Raw genomic sequence first — 18,986 nt, forward strand, 5'->3', positions numbered from 1 at the left:
ATCTGGTCTGTAAGGTTTCTGTTCAAAATGTATAATGATGAAATGTGAAAAGAAAATCTTAGGATTTGTTAACCGAGGGTGTTTAAGTGCTCTAAAAAAGTAGAGCAAAGTAATATGATATTGCACTATCAATCATTCTGAAAGAACACGTTTAACTTCTTCAAATTAATGTTACCTCATTCAGTGACGCAAATCCTTTAGCCTAATAACATTTCATACACTGAGTGAATTACAATTACTCTGACAAAAAACGAAATCTGAAGATTCTGGAAAGACTCACACAATGATGGATGTGAACAGTTTCCAAATGAAAGACACAAGAGTTTTCCAAAGAAGAGAGGAAGCTGCAAGATAGAGTGGGAGGAAGAAAAGTGAGAGAAAGCGGCGGAGAGGGATAGAAAACAGAGAGACGAAGAGAAAAGCGAGGCAGAACGAGAACAGTCTGCCATGTTGGCCGCCCTCCCTCCTCCTCCTCTGGGGTCTAGAGGACATGTTTAACATTCTACTCTACTCCTCCTCCTCTCCTCTCATCCAGCCACAGCCTCAAGTCCCTGCTGCACTCTGGTTACTGATGGCCGGAGACGAGAGCAGAGGCACAGAGAATCCCTTAATCATGACCAGCACGCCGCCGTTGCTGCATTGTTGCTGCTGCATCTCATGTGTTCATTCTGCACAAGTGATGTGCTGATGACACGCGTGCAGTTTGTAGTTTTCATCTAAGAAGGTCTTTTACCTCTTGATCAATGCCAACGCTTTGCCTCGCAACATATTCAATGCAGCACCAGATATCTATCAAAATGGAGAGCTTTATACCAAAATGCTTTTATGTCCTTTGTCAGAAAAAAAGTTTTATAAATTGTTCAAAACTTGTGTAATTTTCAATGTTATAAGTTTTTCTTTTGTTACATTGATGTTTTTTTAAGAGACATTTATTTTGGCCTTGGCGGAAGTTATGTTTTCACCGGCATTGGTTTGTCTGTCTGTCCGTTTGCAGGATTACTCCAAAAGTTTGTGATGGATTTGAATGAATTTTTTTGGAGGGGTGGGGTGTGGCACAATGAACAATCCATTCGATTTTGGTGGCGATCCAGATCATGATCCGGATTCAGGAACCAACGTGGTCTGAAAACTACCAGTAGATCGTCATTTCCGGTAAGTGCGCTGCAGAGTATTCGATTTGAGACGACCCTACACCGCTGAAATTCACGCACTACTTAAGTAAGTACAGAGTGCACTACAATGAAGTGTACATCCGGAAGTACGTGGATTGGAACACACTGTTGGATTTACATTTGTCACCACTTCAAATGATTGCTAATGTTGCTCTGTGTCTGTGAAAATACTGTTCACCACAACAACTTCATAAGGTGATAATATGTCAATGTTTTTTTTCCAGCTTGATCAGCTAAAATCATTACTGCTCAATCAGTTAATCATCATTACACATTTAAGTATTTGCTTGACGTGCCGCGCCTTTAAAGTGAACATTGCTGTGATGGTTTGCCATTGTTACACAGTGCAAATCAACATGTCAAAGTTCACCAAAGTTTGGAGCACCTTGGAACCCGGGTGGTCATTCCCAGGGCATCACGGCCGTCGGTGTTAGACACCCTTTAGTGCCGGTATGAAACGCACTGGGCGTTCCATTAACTACAATGTAAACCCATCTGCGGCAACAGTAAGCGATCCGGGAAAGTGCGCCGGGAGTGTAGTTTAAATACTGAAAAGACAGGCGGGAGAGGAGGCTGATGGGTCCAACAAACACAAGGCTTCCACCCAGGAGACCGCTGTTCAGTTGTTTGTTTGTGTCCCGTGTCCCACAATGTTCAGTGTCATTTTCACTGTACAAACATTGTAGTATATAAGATAAAGTGACACCGGGGGGCGTGACAAAAATAGATAAAATTAAATAAATGAATAAAATAATCTTTAAAAATGTAAAAAAGTTTCGCCAAAGTTGAACTTGATGCAAATGCATTTTAATTTTGAAGTACTTTTATTATTTATTTATTTTACACACCAACAGAACTTACAGACAGTTACACAAGATGTCTAATTTCAACACAGTATCACGGCAGTTCGTGAAATAGGCAGGAAATTAATCAACTTTATTCATGTACATAGACACGAATCTCCCTTATTCTTCGTGACGCTCAGCACGACTTTCAACAACGCATTTTTCCTGCTTTTTCCTACAATTTCCGCTCCAGTCTTTTCAAAATAAAACTACTTAATTAGATTTAGGAATAAATCAACTTAGTTAGGCTTAGGCAACGAAAACTACTTAGTTGTTTGGGTTTGGGTTTAATTAACACAAAAAGTTCTGTAACTGAAGTACGGAAGTTACGTGACAATTAAATCAACTTTGACTTTCTGGTTTCACACGGGACATGTACAGCGGTCTCTTGACGGAAAGTCTTGTGTTTTTTTTACCCACCCTTCCACCTTGACCTGCTCCCGTTCACTGCCTTCTATACTTCCCGGTTCACAATTACGTTGGATTACATACAAACTGATTTCGTGCTGACCATCACAACAAAAAATGTGAAATTTGTCTCTATGTACGAATCAAATACATTAAACTTCATGACTGCTGTGTGACTGGGCTGCTAATTTAGGCTAACGCGGCTCCATTCTCTTCTCTCTTACTTCCTTTGCTCTCTTTCTCACTTTATTTTTTCTATCTTTCTCTGTCACACTCCCAAGCAATCCTCCCCTCAGCCTTCCCCCTCTTCCTTCCCTCTTCCTCTCTCTCTCTCCCCCTCGTTGCCTGAGGGCGAGCCAGGGTGTCCTATTCCTCTCGCTCTCATCGCAAGCTTCCAGTCTGCATGAATGACTCTGCGTTACCTGCTGCAACCTGGCCTACTTCGAAAGTTCCTCCTCTGCTCTGCTCCAGCGCCACCAGCAAAGTCACAGCCAGACAGAGAGAGAAGGAGGTGGTGCGTTGGTGAATTAGCAACGTGGAGGGAGGATGAAAGCAGATAAGAGAGGAGAGCAAAGAAAGAAAAGTGTATGGCTTTGAATATATTTTTAAGAGCACTTCATGCTGCATTCACATCGTGGCAGTACTCCGTAGAGGACATTGTTTTCAGTGGGAGAACAATGGGAAATGTCTCGCCAGCGCTGATGTAAAGAAGTCTTTTTTTTTCCTAGATTAACTCATCTACTTTTGTAAGAACAGTTTTGGAGGAAAAGACATGAAGGGAAATTTTGTTTTTTTCTGTGTTTTTTCCACTTCTCTGATTTGCTTCCTTCTAATTTAAAGTGGAAACATTTAAAGTGGAGTCATTTAAATAAATAATGCCCACATTCATTTTCAAATATTACTATAATTACCCTCAACAAATTAGACCATCACTGAGACAACAGGCAGCACTGTACACTGAATTAAAATGGGTCAGAGTTTATGGTGAATCTGCTACATTCCCCGTGTAGCACAAACCTGAAACTCGTATTATTTTTTGCAATCTTATACTTTACATGCTGCAGCTTTGTTCTAAGTCTAGTTTATTCCAATTTGGGTTTCACATTAGCTGACCCCGTCGGAATAAATTTTCGCTGTTATCAAAAAGCTGTTACCAGAGGGGTAAACAGCAACATGCTCACTGTACTCACAGAAATGAGAGTATGAGAAATATGTTTTTTGTTAAAGAGCATAAAATGCTGCGCTACAGCTTTGATCATTTATTCAAAATGTATCGGTTTATTAGAAAACAAGCAAAACTCTTTAAATTTCACCCAAATCACACACACACACACACACACACACACACACACACACACACACACACACACACACACACACACACAAATTATCTGTCTTGGTACAGGTATGCATTTAGAAAGTGTAATTTTTATTGGCGGTATCTTCAGCGTTTCTTACCTTAACTAAAGAGATGGCCTCCTGACCTCCTTTCATGATTCATTTGCATTAGATAAATAATACATCAACGCAGTATTTGTAGAAGGCTTCTGAATCCTCAAAAGCAAAAAAATAGAAAGAGTGCAAACTGCATACTTGTTTATTCATGCCTGAAACATCCATGCATGAATTAACAATTTAATTGGAGTGCTGTCCTGCTTGTGATTTTACTTTTGCATGAAACCATTTCATCACCTAACACTTCTTTACATGTTTTTTTGGTCATTGTTTTTGTACTTAGTCCTCTGACCATCCGGTGATTCAACCCTACTCACTGTTCTCCATGTTGTTGCTCAGTGTTCTTCTGCAGGACTTCACTCCTAACTGCAGCTCCAACCTGATCTAAGGTGTATAATAGCGTTCTAAGGACATTCCGTGGGTCTAGAAAACTAGACTTCTGCTCCTCCTCATGGCTCTGTTTTCAGGCTTTAAAAAAATCTAGCCCGTGACGAGAGACTTTGACCAATCACAGGTCATTTCAGAGAGAGAGCGGCGTTCCTATTGGCTGTGCTCCGATCATGTGACCGGTAGTTTGGCGTTCCTTCAAGAGAATTCACAATGGCTACTGCGACAAACTCTCTCATTTCACAATTAAACCGTGCACTACAGGATGATACTGAAAACATTTGAGGAGAGAAATAGGCATCAACGTAACATAATATTGAATCGTATTTGATCAACGCTGCCTAGTTTGACTGTTTGGTCGGAGATCGCGAGTGATTGACTGCCAGCTCTCATAGACAGCAGATGGATCGCGGACCTCAGATCAGCTCTGACTTCTTGATTTCCTCCGGTCTGTGAAATCTTGCAGATGCCGTTATGAGTACCGGAGGACACCGGAGGACACCGGAGGACACCGGAGGACACCGGAGGACACAGAGGAACATGATTTTTTCCAGGATACCTGTCTCATGTACTACTGTCAGGATATAATGACTGTTTTATAAAAATAGCTTTATCATATTTGCTACAAATTTGCCTACTTCAGCTTTAACATCGTGTTGTCATCGTGAAATAATTGTGGTTATGTTTAGGCAACAAAACCACTTAGTTAGGTTTAGGAAAAACATCATGTTTGGGTTTAAAATGATTACGTAAAATACATACGTAATCAACGTAACATAAGTACAGAAAACACGCCGCTGAGAGTCACAAAATGTGTGCATTTTCCTACGAATGTCCAGCAACATGTGGCGCACGTGTCAATTTCCGCTTCAGTCTTTTCAAAATAAAACTACTTCAGATCGACAAAGTTAGGCTTAAGCAACAAAACTACTTACTTAGGTTTAGGAAAAGATTGGGTTTGGGTTTGGGTTAAAATGACATCGGAAGTGCCGTAACTAAGTACGGAAGTTACGTGACAAATAAATCAACTTTGACTTCTGGTTTCAGAACGCCGGTCTCCTGGGAGAATGTCCTGTTTTTTTTGGACCCACCCATCCACCCCGACCTCCTCCCTACGCGGCGTTCGTTGATTCCGTGCTGACCATCACGAAAAAAATGTGTGTGTGTCAGTGTACACAAATCAATACATTAAATTTCATGACTATTTCACAAACTACTGTGCGACTGGGCTGGATGGGGTGTCGTAGGTCTATGCTGTACAGTTTTTGAAGCCCCTTGAGGCAAATTTGTGATTTGTGATATTGGGCTATGAATAAAACTGACTTGACTTGACTAATAAAGTTGAAAATTCATATACAGTCAATATTTTATAATATCTTGTCAACCTCTTGACTCTTAGGCTGAAAACCATGGATACAGTAAAAATACGGATGATTTCTACAGATGATGAGTCACCTCTAAAACGCCTCATATTCAAGGTCAAGGCTGTAGGTCAAAGAGCTAACCTGCATGTCTCCTTTCTTAAGCCACGGGTGCAATTTGAATAAGCAGATAAGTGCAGGAATGAGTACGATGAGAGACGGGCTAATTGCTGTGGATTTTCAGTCCTCCGAGGTATTGTCTCCCAGACCCTGCTGTTACAGAGGTGAACTTCTCTCTCCTCTCGTCTCCCGGGTGAGCGAGGGAGCTCCCGAGGCGGCCCTCCCTCCTCAGAAGTCGGTGTTAATGGGGGCAGAGGAGAGCAGAGGGAGAGAAAGACAAGAGCTCAATCAAGATTTCTTTTACTCTTTTTTTCACCCTTCCATTTTCTCTCTCTTTCTCTTTCCTAATTTTTGTACTTATTTTATGCCGGCTTCATGTTGGAGATGCTCTCCGTCAGTGTGTTTTCTGACTCTGTCAGTGGTTGGCTGGTACTCACAGTGTGGATGATACTGAGCTGACACACTCGTCCAAGAACACCGGCCTACACAGAGCCCACCTCATCTTCTGTCACCTGTTTGTCATTATTCTCTATTAGTATATTTACAGTGATAATGTATTTATAGTGCAAGTGAGACGTCTGTTCATGTCCTATAGAGTTGCAAAGTGGGAGCAGTTGTAGGCTCAGGAAATAAAAGGTTCTTTGAGAATGAATATACTAATGTTTAGTTCATTAATTCATTTTGGACCATCATCACAGCCAGAAAAAATATTGGCTTTGGATATTTCTGCAAACAACAGACAGGCCTATGTTGAATGGCAACGTTTCTGAACCAAAAATACGTTTCATATCAGCCTTGTATCACGCTTGCAAAGACACACAATGCAACGTGGTTGACGTTGTGGAAAGATTGGTTAGGTTTAGGCAACAAAACTAATTGGTTAAGGTTAGAAAAAAGACCATGGTTTGTGTTCAAATAATAACGTAATAACATAACAATGTAACGTAGGTTTTTGGAAAGAACTACATGATTGGGCTTAAAACTACTACGTTTGTATAGTGAAGATGCCACTGAACGTTGTGAACACGGGACACGAACGAACAGCTGATTGTAATGTAACGCATGAGACACGAACAGCGGTCTCCGGGATGAAAGCTTTGTGTTTGTTGGACCCATCCACCTCCCGGTGTGTCTCTTTTCGTTATTTAAACCACGTCACTTGCTCTGACCAAATGCAAAAACATTAATTAATAATTAATTAATTAATTCAACGTATCCTTATTATTATCCTTATTCAACGTTATTCCTAATTTTTTGTGCATTTTCCTACGAATGTCCAGCGTCAATTTCCGCTCCATTCTTTTCAAAATAAACTTCTGTCTTCACAGGAAACAACTTTGTTGGGTTTAGGCAATATCGTACAGTAGTTAAGTTACGCAACACTGGAAGTGGCGCAATTTAAGTACGGAATCTACGTGATAAATAAATCCTGTGTGAGGATTTATTTGGGACAACAACACCGGTCTCCTGCGTGAAAGTCCTGTGTTTTTAGACCCTCCTATCCAGCCCGACCTCCTCCCCACATGGCGTTCGCTGCTCTTTATGTTTCTTCGTTCACAATTACGTGGATTACACATGAATTGATTTTGTGGGTTTATACACGAATTACAGTGCATTACTTTTTGTAGGTACAGCTACGAACGGTGTATGAGAACAGCCTGCTTAATTTGCCTTACAAGCACAAGGAGATAAGATGATAATGACTGATCCCTGTGGAGAAATCCAGTCATTACAGCAGCCACAGGAACAAACAAAGAATATATATAAAACGAAACATCAAATCAGGGGATGTCTAGTTGTAATGCACCCACCAGCTTACATTAGACGTTAAGAAAGAGTATCCTGGATAAAGCAAAAACCCTACAGAATGCACACTGTCGTCTTTGGGCTTTGGGATCTGGAGTTATTTTGAATGAACAAATTAATAGTAGATACTCATTTATCTTGGCAAATTGACTGTAAACCCCTGTAACATGGTTCACTTTTTTCAGATATTCCGATGACAGATACCTTCAGTGAGATGTTGCAATGAGTTACAGAAGTTTGGATAACCCGGATGTGACGTCAGGATTCAGGCATCCCACAGCCGGTAGTGAAACAGCAGAGACACATTCTTCAGCACTCACTCCACTGATCCTGACTTGAACATCGTACAGTAGCTGTTTATTAGAAATGTCCTTTAGTTGAGGTCCGCCTTCACCCACTTCTCTCTCTCTCTCTCCCTCTCTCTCTCTCTGGACGTTAAAGGGCCAGTGGAGGCTGATTAGGATGCAGAGGAGGAAGGCTCTGCTGCAAATTGAAAACATATTGATTCTCCTCATGCTTGGAGGGAGAGGGGGCGAGAGACAGAGAGAGAGAAGGAAAAAGACAGGGGGGAAGAGAGAGAGAGAGAGAGAGAGAGAGAGAGAGGGAGAAAGAGAGAGGGGGTGAGGGAGAGCGAGAGAAAAAAAGGAGGGTAAAATGTGGTGATGAAACAGAGAGAGCAAGACAGTTGCCCAATGCCAGCAGCAACTTGTGTGGATGTCTGGTCTCTGTCACACACACACACACACACAAACACACATACATATGCATTTTTTTCCCCATACACTAAGATAACATCCCATGGGTTGAGGGCTCTATGGTCACCATGGCAACGGGGTCAGGGCAGCGTTATTGCGTGAGTGTGTGTGCGTCTTATACATGCGAGCGCATGCTGTCATGTCCAGCTGTGTAGGGGAGAGGCCGCGGGATGCCGATGAGAGAGGACAGCGCATAACACGTACAGATGTGCTGACTGCACAGTTTCCATGGGAACAAGCCCCCACCTCCCCCCCTCCCCTACCACCAACACCACCACCACCTCCACCAAACAACATATCCCTCCTCCTCCCATCGCTCCTCATTGCTCTTGCAGAAGCTTGACGAGCTCCGCTAATACGTCTCGCTGCGTCTTTATGTGTGTCCATGCAATCCTGGTTGAGCTCTCAGATCAGCTACAGCTCAATCTGTCTTGTTCTGAGTGCACGAGTCACATCTTCTATGTGTGTGTGTGTGTGTGTGTGTGTGTGCATATTAGTATGTGTGACATGCTTGTTTCATTCTTTAATCAAGGATGAGGGCGAAGAGAGGAGAGTGTGAGGAGGTGGTGGATGTTATCAAACAGAGTGGCTTTCTGTCTTGTGCACACACACACACACACACACACACACACACACACACACACACACATAGGGAAAGCATCATTGGTGTGCACACAGACAATCACAATCATTGCCGGTACCCCGTTGACAGGAACTGATTTATTGTGTATGTGTGTGTTATAGCTACCAGAACTGATCATAAAGCACATTCTTGTCTCGTCTTCTGTACAAAAGCTGCCATCATATGGTTATCCACTGCCACTGCTTGTTTAATAACTCTGAAGTGATAGTGGAAAATCAGTGTGTGCACATTGCATGCATTACATAGCATGTGCACATCATTATTGGTATCTGTTGCAAGACTGCTTTGAATATGGCGTGACCATTTAAAGTCTTGCAGAGAATGCCGGAATGATGAGCAGTAGTTTGGATGGATTATCAACAATTAAAGAAAGAGAACCATCTCTTTCACAAAAGTCATATCTAGCATTTAGATTTGCAAAAAAAAACTCTGAAAGCATCATTTCTGCACACAAAAAATTATGCTTTTTGTATTTGTTAAAAGGTTGTATTGGATGGGAATGGAACCAACACTTCCCGCTGTACCACTGAACCACCAATGCAAGAATGTTCTGAGAGGTCTGCAGGGGCCTCTATAGGTCTACTACTGTATTACAATCTACTGTATTAGTGAGTGGATTGTCCTGCACTTTGCCACCCTCTAGTTGATTAATGATGAAAAAGTAAAAGTTACCAAAGGCATGAAGATGAAGTCAGTTGTTGTTGTTGATGTTTTCCCCGACAATTATCTCAGCAAAATATCAACATCAACAGCAGTCTGGTCAGCTCTTTGAAATGGTTTAAAGTTCTACACGTGCCTGACTTACGGTTTTACATCCTCGTCAAGACACCGAATAAAACAATGGAGAAATGTGTGACGACTGTGAAGACATAGTGTAGCCTATATGGGTTTGCATAGCTAAAGGAATAGACTACTACTGAAAGACAGTGGTGGAAGAAGTATTTACGTATTTTACTTGAGTAGCATTACAGTGTAAAAATACAAGTAAAAGTCCTGCATTCAAAATCTTACTTAAATAACATCACAGTATACTTAAAGTAGCCTCCCAAAAGTAAAAGTGGGCTACTCATTATTCAGAATGATGACCCATAAATAATGAATGTAGGCCTATATGTTATAAGATTTTAATTAGTGATGCATTAATGTGTAGGCCTACATCACTTTTAATGTGGCAGCTGGTAAAGGTGGAGCTAATTTTACTCTATAGGCTATGCTGAGTAGGTTAACCCGGTGGTTTTCAAAGTAGGGTTCGGGAACCCCCGGGGGGTCCTGGGGTTCCAGGAAAGTCCCCAGCAAAAAGGAAATAAAAACTCATCAAAATCAGATGGGGGACCCTGCGACAAAATCTTATCAAATGGGGGTCAGTACATGGTCTAATTTGTGTCAGTTTAGGGGTCCTTGACATGAAAAAGTCTGTGAACCACTGGATTCACCTATAATAATATCTACATCATAATGTATTAGTTGATTTATGTTTTGTATTAAGAAGCTGAATCTGCAAAGTAGCCTAATGCTGTCAAATAAATGTAGTGGAGTAGAAGTGTAGAGTATCATACAGTTGTATTTAAGTACTGCTGAAGTACCATTTCTGAAAGATCAATACATCTAATATGTAGATTGCTGCTGTCCTTGCGATTTATTGTTCACGATTAAATGGACCAAAACATTCAATTGATTATAGGCCTATTTATTCCTAATTTAATATATATATTTTTTTTATTAATATCCATGGAAACCTTGGATTCTTAATTTAAAAACATTTTTTATTATTATTAATATCCATGGAAACCTTGGGATAGTGAAAATAATATAAAAATATATATAATTCCTTGCATAAATGGACCAAAACATTTAATTGATTAGGCCTATTTATTCTTTTTTTTTTTAAAACAATTTTTATAAATATCCATGGAAACCTTGGGATAGTGAAAATAATATAAAAAGTTTGTAATTCCTTGTGTAAATGGACCAAAACATTTAATTGATTAGGCCTATTTATTCTAAATTTAATATATATTTTTTTGTATTATTAATATCCATGGAAACCTTAGGATAATGAAAATAATATAAAAAGATTTATAATTCCTTGCTGAAGACTAGACTGTGAGCTGATTTACGACAGTTTCACAAACATACAGCCGTCTCGCTTTACGGCAGAGGGTGGCTGTCAGAAGGTAGGTTTCATCATCACCTTTAACAGGTTTCTCTTTTTCTCCTCTCGTACTGTACTAACGAAACTCTCTGACATTGTCAGTCAGTTCGTCTGGTAGTGTTTTCCTCTAATAACGTGCTTTTTCTCCTGACTAACAGCTAACAACTCACGTTACTGCTACAACTCACACATGCTAACGATGCAAGCTAAACAAAGCTCGTCTACAAACCACAAACTAACTAGAAACGGACTGTTAGAGGTTAATTAGAGGTTAATACAAAGTCTCTGTTGGTCACATTTGTGTTATCCTTGTGGGCAAACAGGTGCTTGATTTCTACAGCTTGTTAATCTTATGAAATAAGGTAAAGTAAGTGAGAGAAGTGAGCTGATTGTGTTACTACTGTAGTACAGTACTGTGTGTACAGCCACTACAGCAGTGCAGTGTTGAACTACACTGGAGATGCCCTACTGTAGTAATTATTTAAAAACTACTACTACTTTAAAAGTTAAATATAGTCCAGGGGTCTGCAACCTGCAGCTCTTTAGCTCCTCTCCTATGGCTCCCTGTGGGTTTATACAAGTGGAAATGAATAACTGTTCTTTTGTTTACATTTTCGATTTTATTTATCATTGTTGTAGGTCTATGGTACAACAGAGTATTAGGGCAACATTGAGGAAAAAAATAAATCTGAGATTTCAAGAATAAAGTCATAATATAACGAGAATAAAGTCACAAGTTCATGAGAATAAAGTCATAATATTACGAGAATAAAGTCACAAGTTCATGAGAATAAAGTCATAATATTACGAGAATAAAGTCACAAGTTCATGAGAATAAAGTCATAATATTACGAGAATAAAGTCACAAGTTCATGAGAATAAAGTCATAATATTACGAGAATAAAGTCACAAGTTCATGAGAATAAAGTCATAATATTACGAGAATAGTCACAAGTTTATGAGATAAAAAGTTGTAATATTATGAGAATAAAGTCATATTACAAGAATATAGTCACACGTTTATGAGAAAAAAAGTCAGTATTATGAGAATAAAGTCAATATTATAAAGTCGTAATTTTACGAGTTATTTTCTTTTTTTCTCGTAATATTACGACTTTATTCTCGTAAAGTTACGACTTTATTCTCGTAATATTGTGACTTTATTCTCATAATATTACGACTTTTTTCTCGTAATATTATGACTTTATTCTCGTAATATTGTATCTTTATTCTCATAATATTACGACTTTATTCTCGTAATATTATGACTGTATTCTCGTACTATTACAACTTTTTTTCTCGTTAAGTTATGACTTTATTCTAGTAATATTACGACTTTATTCTCGTAAAGTTATGACTTTGTTCTCGTAATATTGTGACTTCTTTCTCGTAAAGTTATGACTTTATTCTCGTAATATTGTATCTTTATTCTAGTAATATTACGACTTTATTCTCGTAATATTATGACTGTATTCTCGTACTATTACAACTTTTTTTCTCGTTAAGTTATGACTTTATTCTAGTAATATTACGACTTTATTCTCGTAAAGTTATGACTTTATTCTAGTAATATTACGACTTTATTCTCGTAAAGTTTTGACTTAAGTTATGACTTTAGTGGTGGCATGCAACCAAGTACATTTTACTCAAGTAAGTAAAATGTATTTATACAGCACTTTTCACAGAGTCACAAGGTCACAAAGTGCTTAACAAGGGCATATGCAAACATACAAGAAATCATATAAATTGAAGTGACCACACGAGCCACGTGTTTAAGAAGTGTAAAACTAAAAACACAATATATAGTCTAGGGAAAAAACACAGATAAATACGCAATAAATATATAAAGTAAAGTCTGTCTTTAGCGGACTCAAGTACTACATTTAAGTACAGTTTTGTGGTATTTGTACTTTACTTGAGTATTTCCATTGTATGCTACTTTATACTTCTACTCCACTACATTTGAGAGGAAAGTGTTGTACTTTTTACATAAAATAACATATGCTTATATGATATAATGCAATATTGTACTACTAATCTACTAGTATACACAGTATCTACAAATGGCCAATTACATTAAAAGGCTCCTACATGTATTTATAAGTGAAGAACATAATACTATAATATAGCACTTTGAGAGGAGTCATTCTGCATAATGAGTACTTTTTGCTTTTGATACTTTAAGTACTAGTAGTACTTCTGTACTTTTACTTAAGAAACATTTTGAATTCAGGATTTTTACTTGTAATGGAGTATTTTTAGATGATGGTATTTCTACTTCTACTTAAGTAAAGGATCTAACCGTTATGTCTATGACCTGCTCAGGCGATGCGTATTGAACTGCCCGGTGCAGAGACACTGCGAGGTGGATCCTTGAAAGCTTTGGTTGTGGTGAGTGTGTGTGTGTGTGTGTGTGTGTGTTTCCTTGATGCTCCACGCTGCATGCAGATGTCTCTTAACACACCACATGGGATGGTTTGCTTGTGTTTCTTGGACTCCTTGCCTTGCTCTAATGTATTTTTGTTCTGTTGTTGTTGTTGTTGTTTGGGATTCATCCTCCTCCTCCTCCTCCTCCTCCTGTTCTCCTCCCAGACGGTGCTGCTGAGTGTGTTTATGTTCCCGCTGCTGAGGACGGTTGGACTGAGGGCGTTTTCCATGGCATCTGAGACGTACATGTCCGGCACGCACTCTGCCGCCTTCGTCACTTGTCCTAACGAGACAGTGGCTAAAGAGTTGGCCAGGTAATTCTATCAGAAACATCTTAATTCTGTTTTAGAAATGTCTTTAACCCTCTGGGGGCAGTCGCCCCCGCGATTATAAAAGCACTCACTTCATACTTCATACCATTACAACGAGTTGTCACTTGTTCTTATAAACCATCCAGAGGCTTAGTAATCCATCAAGGAAACACTGTTATCTTTGGACACTTTCGAAAAATGATAAAAGCGATAATTAAATGTTTTATGTACTTATTTATCAAATGCTGACTATACAAACAGTATACAGTATACAAAAAAAATCTGTCAGTAAATAAATAGAAAATAAATAGAAAATAAATGCAAAAATAAATAAATAAACTAAAATAAATGCAAAAGTGAATAAATAAATAAATAAATACAAATATATAATTAAAAAATAATAATTAATAAATAAATAAATTAAAATATATAAATAATATGAAATAAAAAAATAATTAAACAGAAGAGTAAATAAATAAGGGAATTAATACAAAGATAAACAAATAAATAAACAAATAAAACAAATATCAATTTATGTCAGATTTTACCAATTAATTAATGTCTACATTTATTTTTAATATTAATTTTTGCTACATTTAATGACATCTATTCATTTATTTATTGAGTCATTTATTTAGTGATTCAACTTCTCCAGAATAGTTTGTGTAAAAAAAATGGCTGTAGGCTTCTGTAACTCGCCTCACTTCATACTTCATACCATTACAGCGAGTTGTCACTTGTTCTTATAATCCATCCAGAGGCTTAGTAATCCATCAAGGAAACACTGATATCTTTGGACACATTCGAAAAATGATAAAAAGCGATAATTAAATGTTTTATGTACTTATTTATCAAATGCTGACTATACAAACAACTCTTAAACATTGATGTTTTGGTGAACGAGATTTCTGGCAGACATGTGCAAATCACAAGCTGTGTTTGTTAGGTGGTGAACTGTGCTCAAAGCACTGCGCCAATGACGGTTGCAAAATAGCGCCTCGACGATTTACAGATGTGATTTCATTGGAGAGATCTATGCTGAGTACTGAGCATTTAGAAATCTACTGCAACACGGAAGCAACCTTCAGAGAGTAAATAGATATATCAAGATAGTTATCTGAAGTGTATTGAGCTACATAAAGACAGTGGTGGAAGCGGAGAGAGTACAAAATAATGCCGCTTCCATTGTGATATAAATGTGAATAGGCCTGTGCTATAGAGTCTTTATTTTTGTTGTTGTTGTGAAGATAGTAAACTATTACACATAGTTGTTTGTTGTAGAAAATGAATGAATTGTTTGAACATTCAAATTGCGTTTTGTTTTACTTTTTCTTTTGACTTCTTGGTCTTATAACTTTATATAATAGCTATCATGTGATATCACCGCAGCATACATATTCAAATAGCCTATGTTGTGCTGAAAAAAAATGACATCAATTACTTGCTTGTACCTTACATTACTGAATTTATACACATGATTATGTATTAAGATTATATATCAGGGCCCCAGTTCTCAGCGGGTTAATATGATTATAGAATAAAAGATAAAGTAAAAGTTATATTCTTGATGTCTCTCCCCCTCTGTTACTGGCTGGACATAATGAAAATGGGACGTCCCGTTTGATTGGAAATCATTTTATCACTTATACTTCATCGCCCTGCAAGAAACGTTCTCTCTTCTTCCATGCGTAATCATTTGTGGCTGATCATTACTTTCTTCTGCCTCTCAGGGGGATTGTGGAAAAGAAGCTAGCGGCTTGCGTCAACATTGTCCCGGCAATCACATCTGTGTAAGTTTTGAAACGGCTGCTTCTCAGTGTCATGCTTGACTAAGTTTGTGTTTTCAACGTGTACAGGGTGTTTTTGCTTAATGACGGGTTATGAATGGAGTGTTTTCTCAGGCAGCATTTGAAATCAATGATTTTGGTACTTTATAAACAAATAAGGATGATTCATTAGATGACAAATGTCTTATTCTGTCTTGTTCCTCCAGGTATGAATGGCAGGGTAAGATTGAGGAGGACAAAGAAGTGCTGCTGGTGAGTGTTGACTTGAAGCATTGCAATATTTTAGGCTATGTAAAATGTCACTCTAAATGCAGCTAAATCCTGTTTCTATAACACAGTAAATTACTATCACTGCTAATGTTACTGATACAGCTGCACCTGTAACCACCACTACTGCTGCTTCTGTTGTTTCTACCATTATAGTACTAACTGCTGCAGATAGAGTTACTGCTATAACTACAGTAGCACTTAGACAGAGGTATGGTTGGGATTCTATCAATACCATTGTTAATACAATGCTGCTTATTGACGTTGATAATTAGCAACAGCGTTGTCAGATGGGAAATGTTAAGCTATCGTACCAGAGGCTTAAAACTATCATATTTTGAGGAAAATTATCGTGCGCGAGTCAAAACCACGAGTACAAATAAGCATAAATGTGTAATTTTACAAAGTATTTAAAGAACTTTTTCACACGCCTACAAATCTACCCACATTTTTTCAGGCCAGCTGAGGTAGCTATGATGCGTGGAAAGCTGAATGTGTCCAAAAATCAGTCAGTGAATAAATATAAAATAAATAAAAAATAAATGCAAAAATAAATAAATAAACTAAAATAAATGCAAAAGTGAATAAATAAATAAATACAAATATATAATTAAAAAATAATAATTAATAAATAAATAAATTAAAATATATAAATAATATTAAATAAAAAAATGTAATTAAACAGAAGAGTAAATAAATAAGGGAATTAATACAAAGATAAACAAATAAATAAACAAATAAAACAGATGTATCAATTTATGTCAGATTTGACCAATTAATTAATGTCTACATTTATTTTTAATATAATTTTTTGCTACATTTAATGACATATCTATTCATTTATTTATTGAGTCATTTATTTATTTATTCATTATTATTTTTTATTTTTTTTACAAGTTCCGTCCTTCTTCAGAATAGTCTGCGTAAAAAAATGTCTGTAAGCTTCTGTAAATGTATTTTACATCTGAATGTTTAAGTTTCTTCACTACCAATGAACTGACTGAACCTTGTTTTTCAATATTTAAAATGTAATAAATGTTTAACTCCAGTTACTGGTGAATTCAACATCTCTCTCCTGTTTAGATGATTAAAACCAGAAGTTCCAAGGTGCCTGCTCTTGCTGAATTTGTCCGGTAAGTTCATTTTAAAACACCTTGCTGCTACCGGATCTCACGGGAACACTGCGCTACTCCATTGTCTGCCATGACTCATGCAGTCAGAGTATTACTCCTGTTTATATGTACTGTGCCTGTCCGAGCGCCGAGTTGACTCATAATTGTCCTCTGCAGCTCCAACCATCCTTATGAGGTGGCCGAGGTCATCAGCCTGCCTATTGACCAGGGCAACCCGCCCTACCTCAAGTGGATAGGAGAAGTAGTCCCCGAGTAAGGACGGACTGACGGATGAGTGGATGAATTGATTCATGGATGGATGTAAACTACAAATACACATCAAAACACTAACCAAATCTGTAATGTTATAACTAACTGCAAACAGTTAGAAGATGAGACAAAGTGCCCATAATATGAGGAAGCAACACATTCGTCGTTTTGAAATATGTTCCTTTTTGCTGTGTCCCAGCCATTTGATTAGTATGTTTACCACTAGAGGGCAGCTTCGGCCTTTCTCTTTCAAGGTTAACCAGGTGCAGAATAAGACCAGTTGGATTTCTCATTTCTTTTGTGAAAGAAGCATTTTGTAATAAAGTGTTGGTGATTGTTTTTTAATTGGTGTCAAGTCTTTCTTGGTGAACAACATACAGTAAAGTTGAGGTCATAATGACAAATGTGACAACAGTTATAAACATGTCATGTACATATAACATACTGTATAATTGTGTGTGTATATATATATATATATATATATATATATCAGTACTTATTTTACATGACAAACATACTTATTTTAACCCAAATCATAATGGTTTCCTAAACCTAAAATCTAAGTTAATCTATTTTGGAAGTTTATTTTGAAAAGACACCATATGTAACGAGTGGAAACTGTACTTTTCCTTTGAATCAAACTAATGCTAACCTCATTAATGCTGACATAGCATGACAAACATTAACATGATGTGTTCACTCACTGTTGTACGTACCGAAGTGCATTTGAACAATACTTATTTTAAACCAAACCACAGTCTTTACCTAATCTTTTGTTGCCTAGACCTAACCTAAAAACTAAGTGAACCTACGTTGGAAGTTTATCTTTGAAAAGAGGCTGTATGCATGCAACAAACATAAACTTATATATATTTCCTGTGAACACAGTAGTTTATTTTGAAAAGACACTATGCATGTAATCAGCGTAAACTGACATGCCGTCCCTGACCCGTCCAAAACTGATGCTAGAGGGGTACTTAGAGCGTCATAGTTTGAAGCGTAGGGCCACTGACCAAGCGGCGGTATTTAATGAGTCTGGAGTGAGGACCTGTTGTTCAAGAAGTCAGAAGATAAATCTGAGATTGTCACAAAGTCTGCCTCAGTCCTCAGTCATCCTGCATTGCAACTCTCCATCCATCCACCGGATGGCCTCAGACTTTCACACCTGTCTCAGTCTCCTGTCATTTCTGATCCAGCCACTCTCTCCTGCCCTGCAGTAACCTCATTCCCGCCTTTTCCATCACCTGGTGCAAATCAATCCTGGTCTTTACTTCTCTCCATGTTTCCTTCACACCAACAATTATTCAAACTAAACAATCTCTGAGGTTTTGAGGGGAAAATGATTCTTTTAATTTGTAAACATACAACCAGTGATGAGCGGTAGCAGACATTGCTTCATTTTAAGAGGTCATAAGTTAAAGACTCAGTCAGAACCGAGTATATGTCTGGACCGTGGCTACACAAATAGTCAGTGGTCATGTCTATAATGTTAAATCCAGCGGTACATGTCCACCAGGCCGTTCAAGCGGTGACGTACCGTATCGTGGAATAAACCCGATGGTTTCCTGGTTTTCTGGTCGCCGTTTCAAACAGGAAACAGCATGGCGGTCTGCTCGTAAACTTTCTGTTATTCCGTCTAAACAATCCACCAAAATCTACTTCTAAAAACATTTTAAGTGAGAAATAGGCGATGCCTCTGCTGAATCTC

At 38.1% G+C, this 18,986-nt stretch overlaps 1 protein-coding gene and 1 long non-coding RNA gene across 3 annotated transcripts; one reads left to right on the top strand and one right to left on the bottom strand.

Annotated features, from left to right (window-relative positions):
* The first annotated feature begins 10,974 nt into the window (after nt 1-10,974).
* Nucleotides 10,975-17,623, top strand: LOC141765052 (protein CutA homolog). Of its 2 annotated transcripts, XM_074630898.1 has the most exons (7): nt 11,039-11,126; nt 13,430-13,495; nt 13,697-13,845; nt 15,573-15,632; nt 15,836-15,881; nt 16,980-17,029; nt 17,186-17,623. In XM_074630898.1, the coding sequence occupies exons 2-7, from the start codon at nt 13,433-13,435 to the stop codon at nt 17,283-17,285; spliced, it is 468 nt and encodes a 155-aa protein (XP_074486999.1). In that variant the 5' UTR covers nt 11,039-11,126; nt 13,430-13,432; the 3' UTR covers nt 17,286-17,623. The 2 variants fall into 2 exon arrangements, with proteins under 2 accessions (XP_074487000.1, XP_074486999.1); XM_074630899.1 differs by lacking the exon at nt 13,430-13,495 and having other exon boundaries at nt 10,975-11,126.
* On the bottom strand, nt 13,376-18,962 carry LOC141765053 (uncharacterized). The gene is made up of 2 exons (XR_012593366.1): nt 18,833-18,962; nt 13,376-13,663 (listed from the first exon to the last, which is right to left on the bottom strand). It is a non-coding gene; the product is annotated as an uncharacterized LOC141765053 (long non-coding RNA).
* Between the last annotated feature and the right edge of the window lie 24 nt (nt 18,963-18,986).

The sequence above is a fragment of the Sebastes fasciatus genome, chromosome 3 (assembly GCF_043250625.1).
Source record: "Sebastes fasciatus isolate fSebFas1 chromosome 3, fSebFas1.pri, whole genome shotgun sequence".
NCBI lineage: Eukaryota > Metazoa > Chordata > Actinopteri > Perciformes > Sebastidae > Sebastes > Sebastes fasciatus.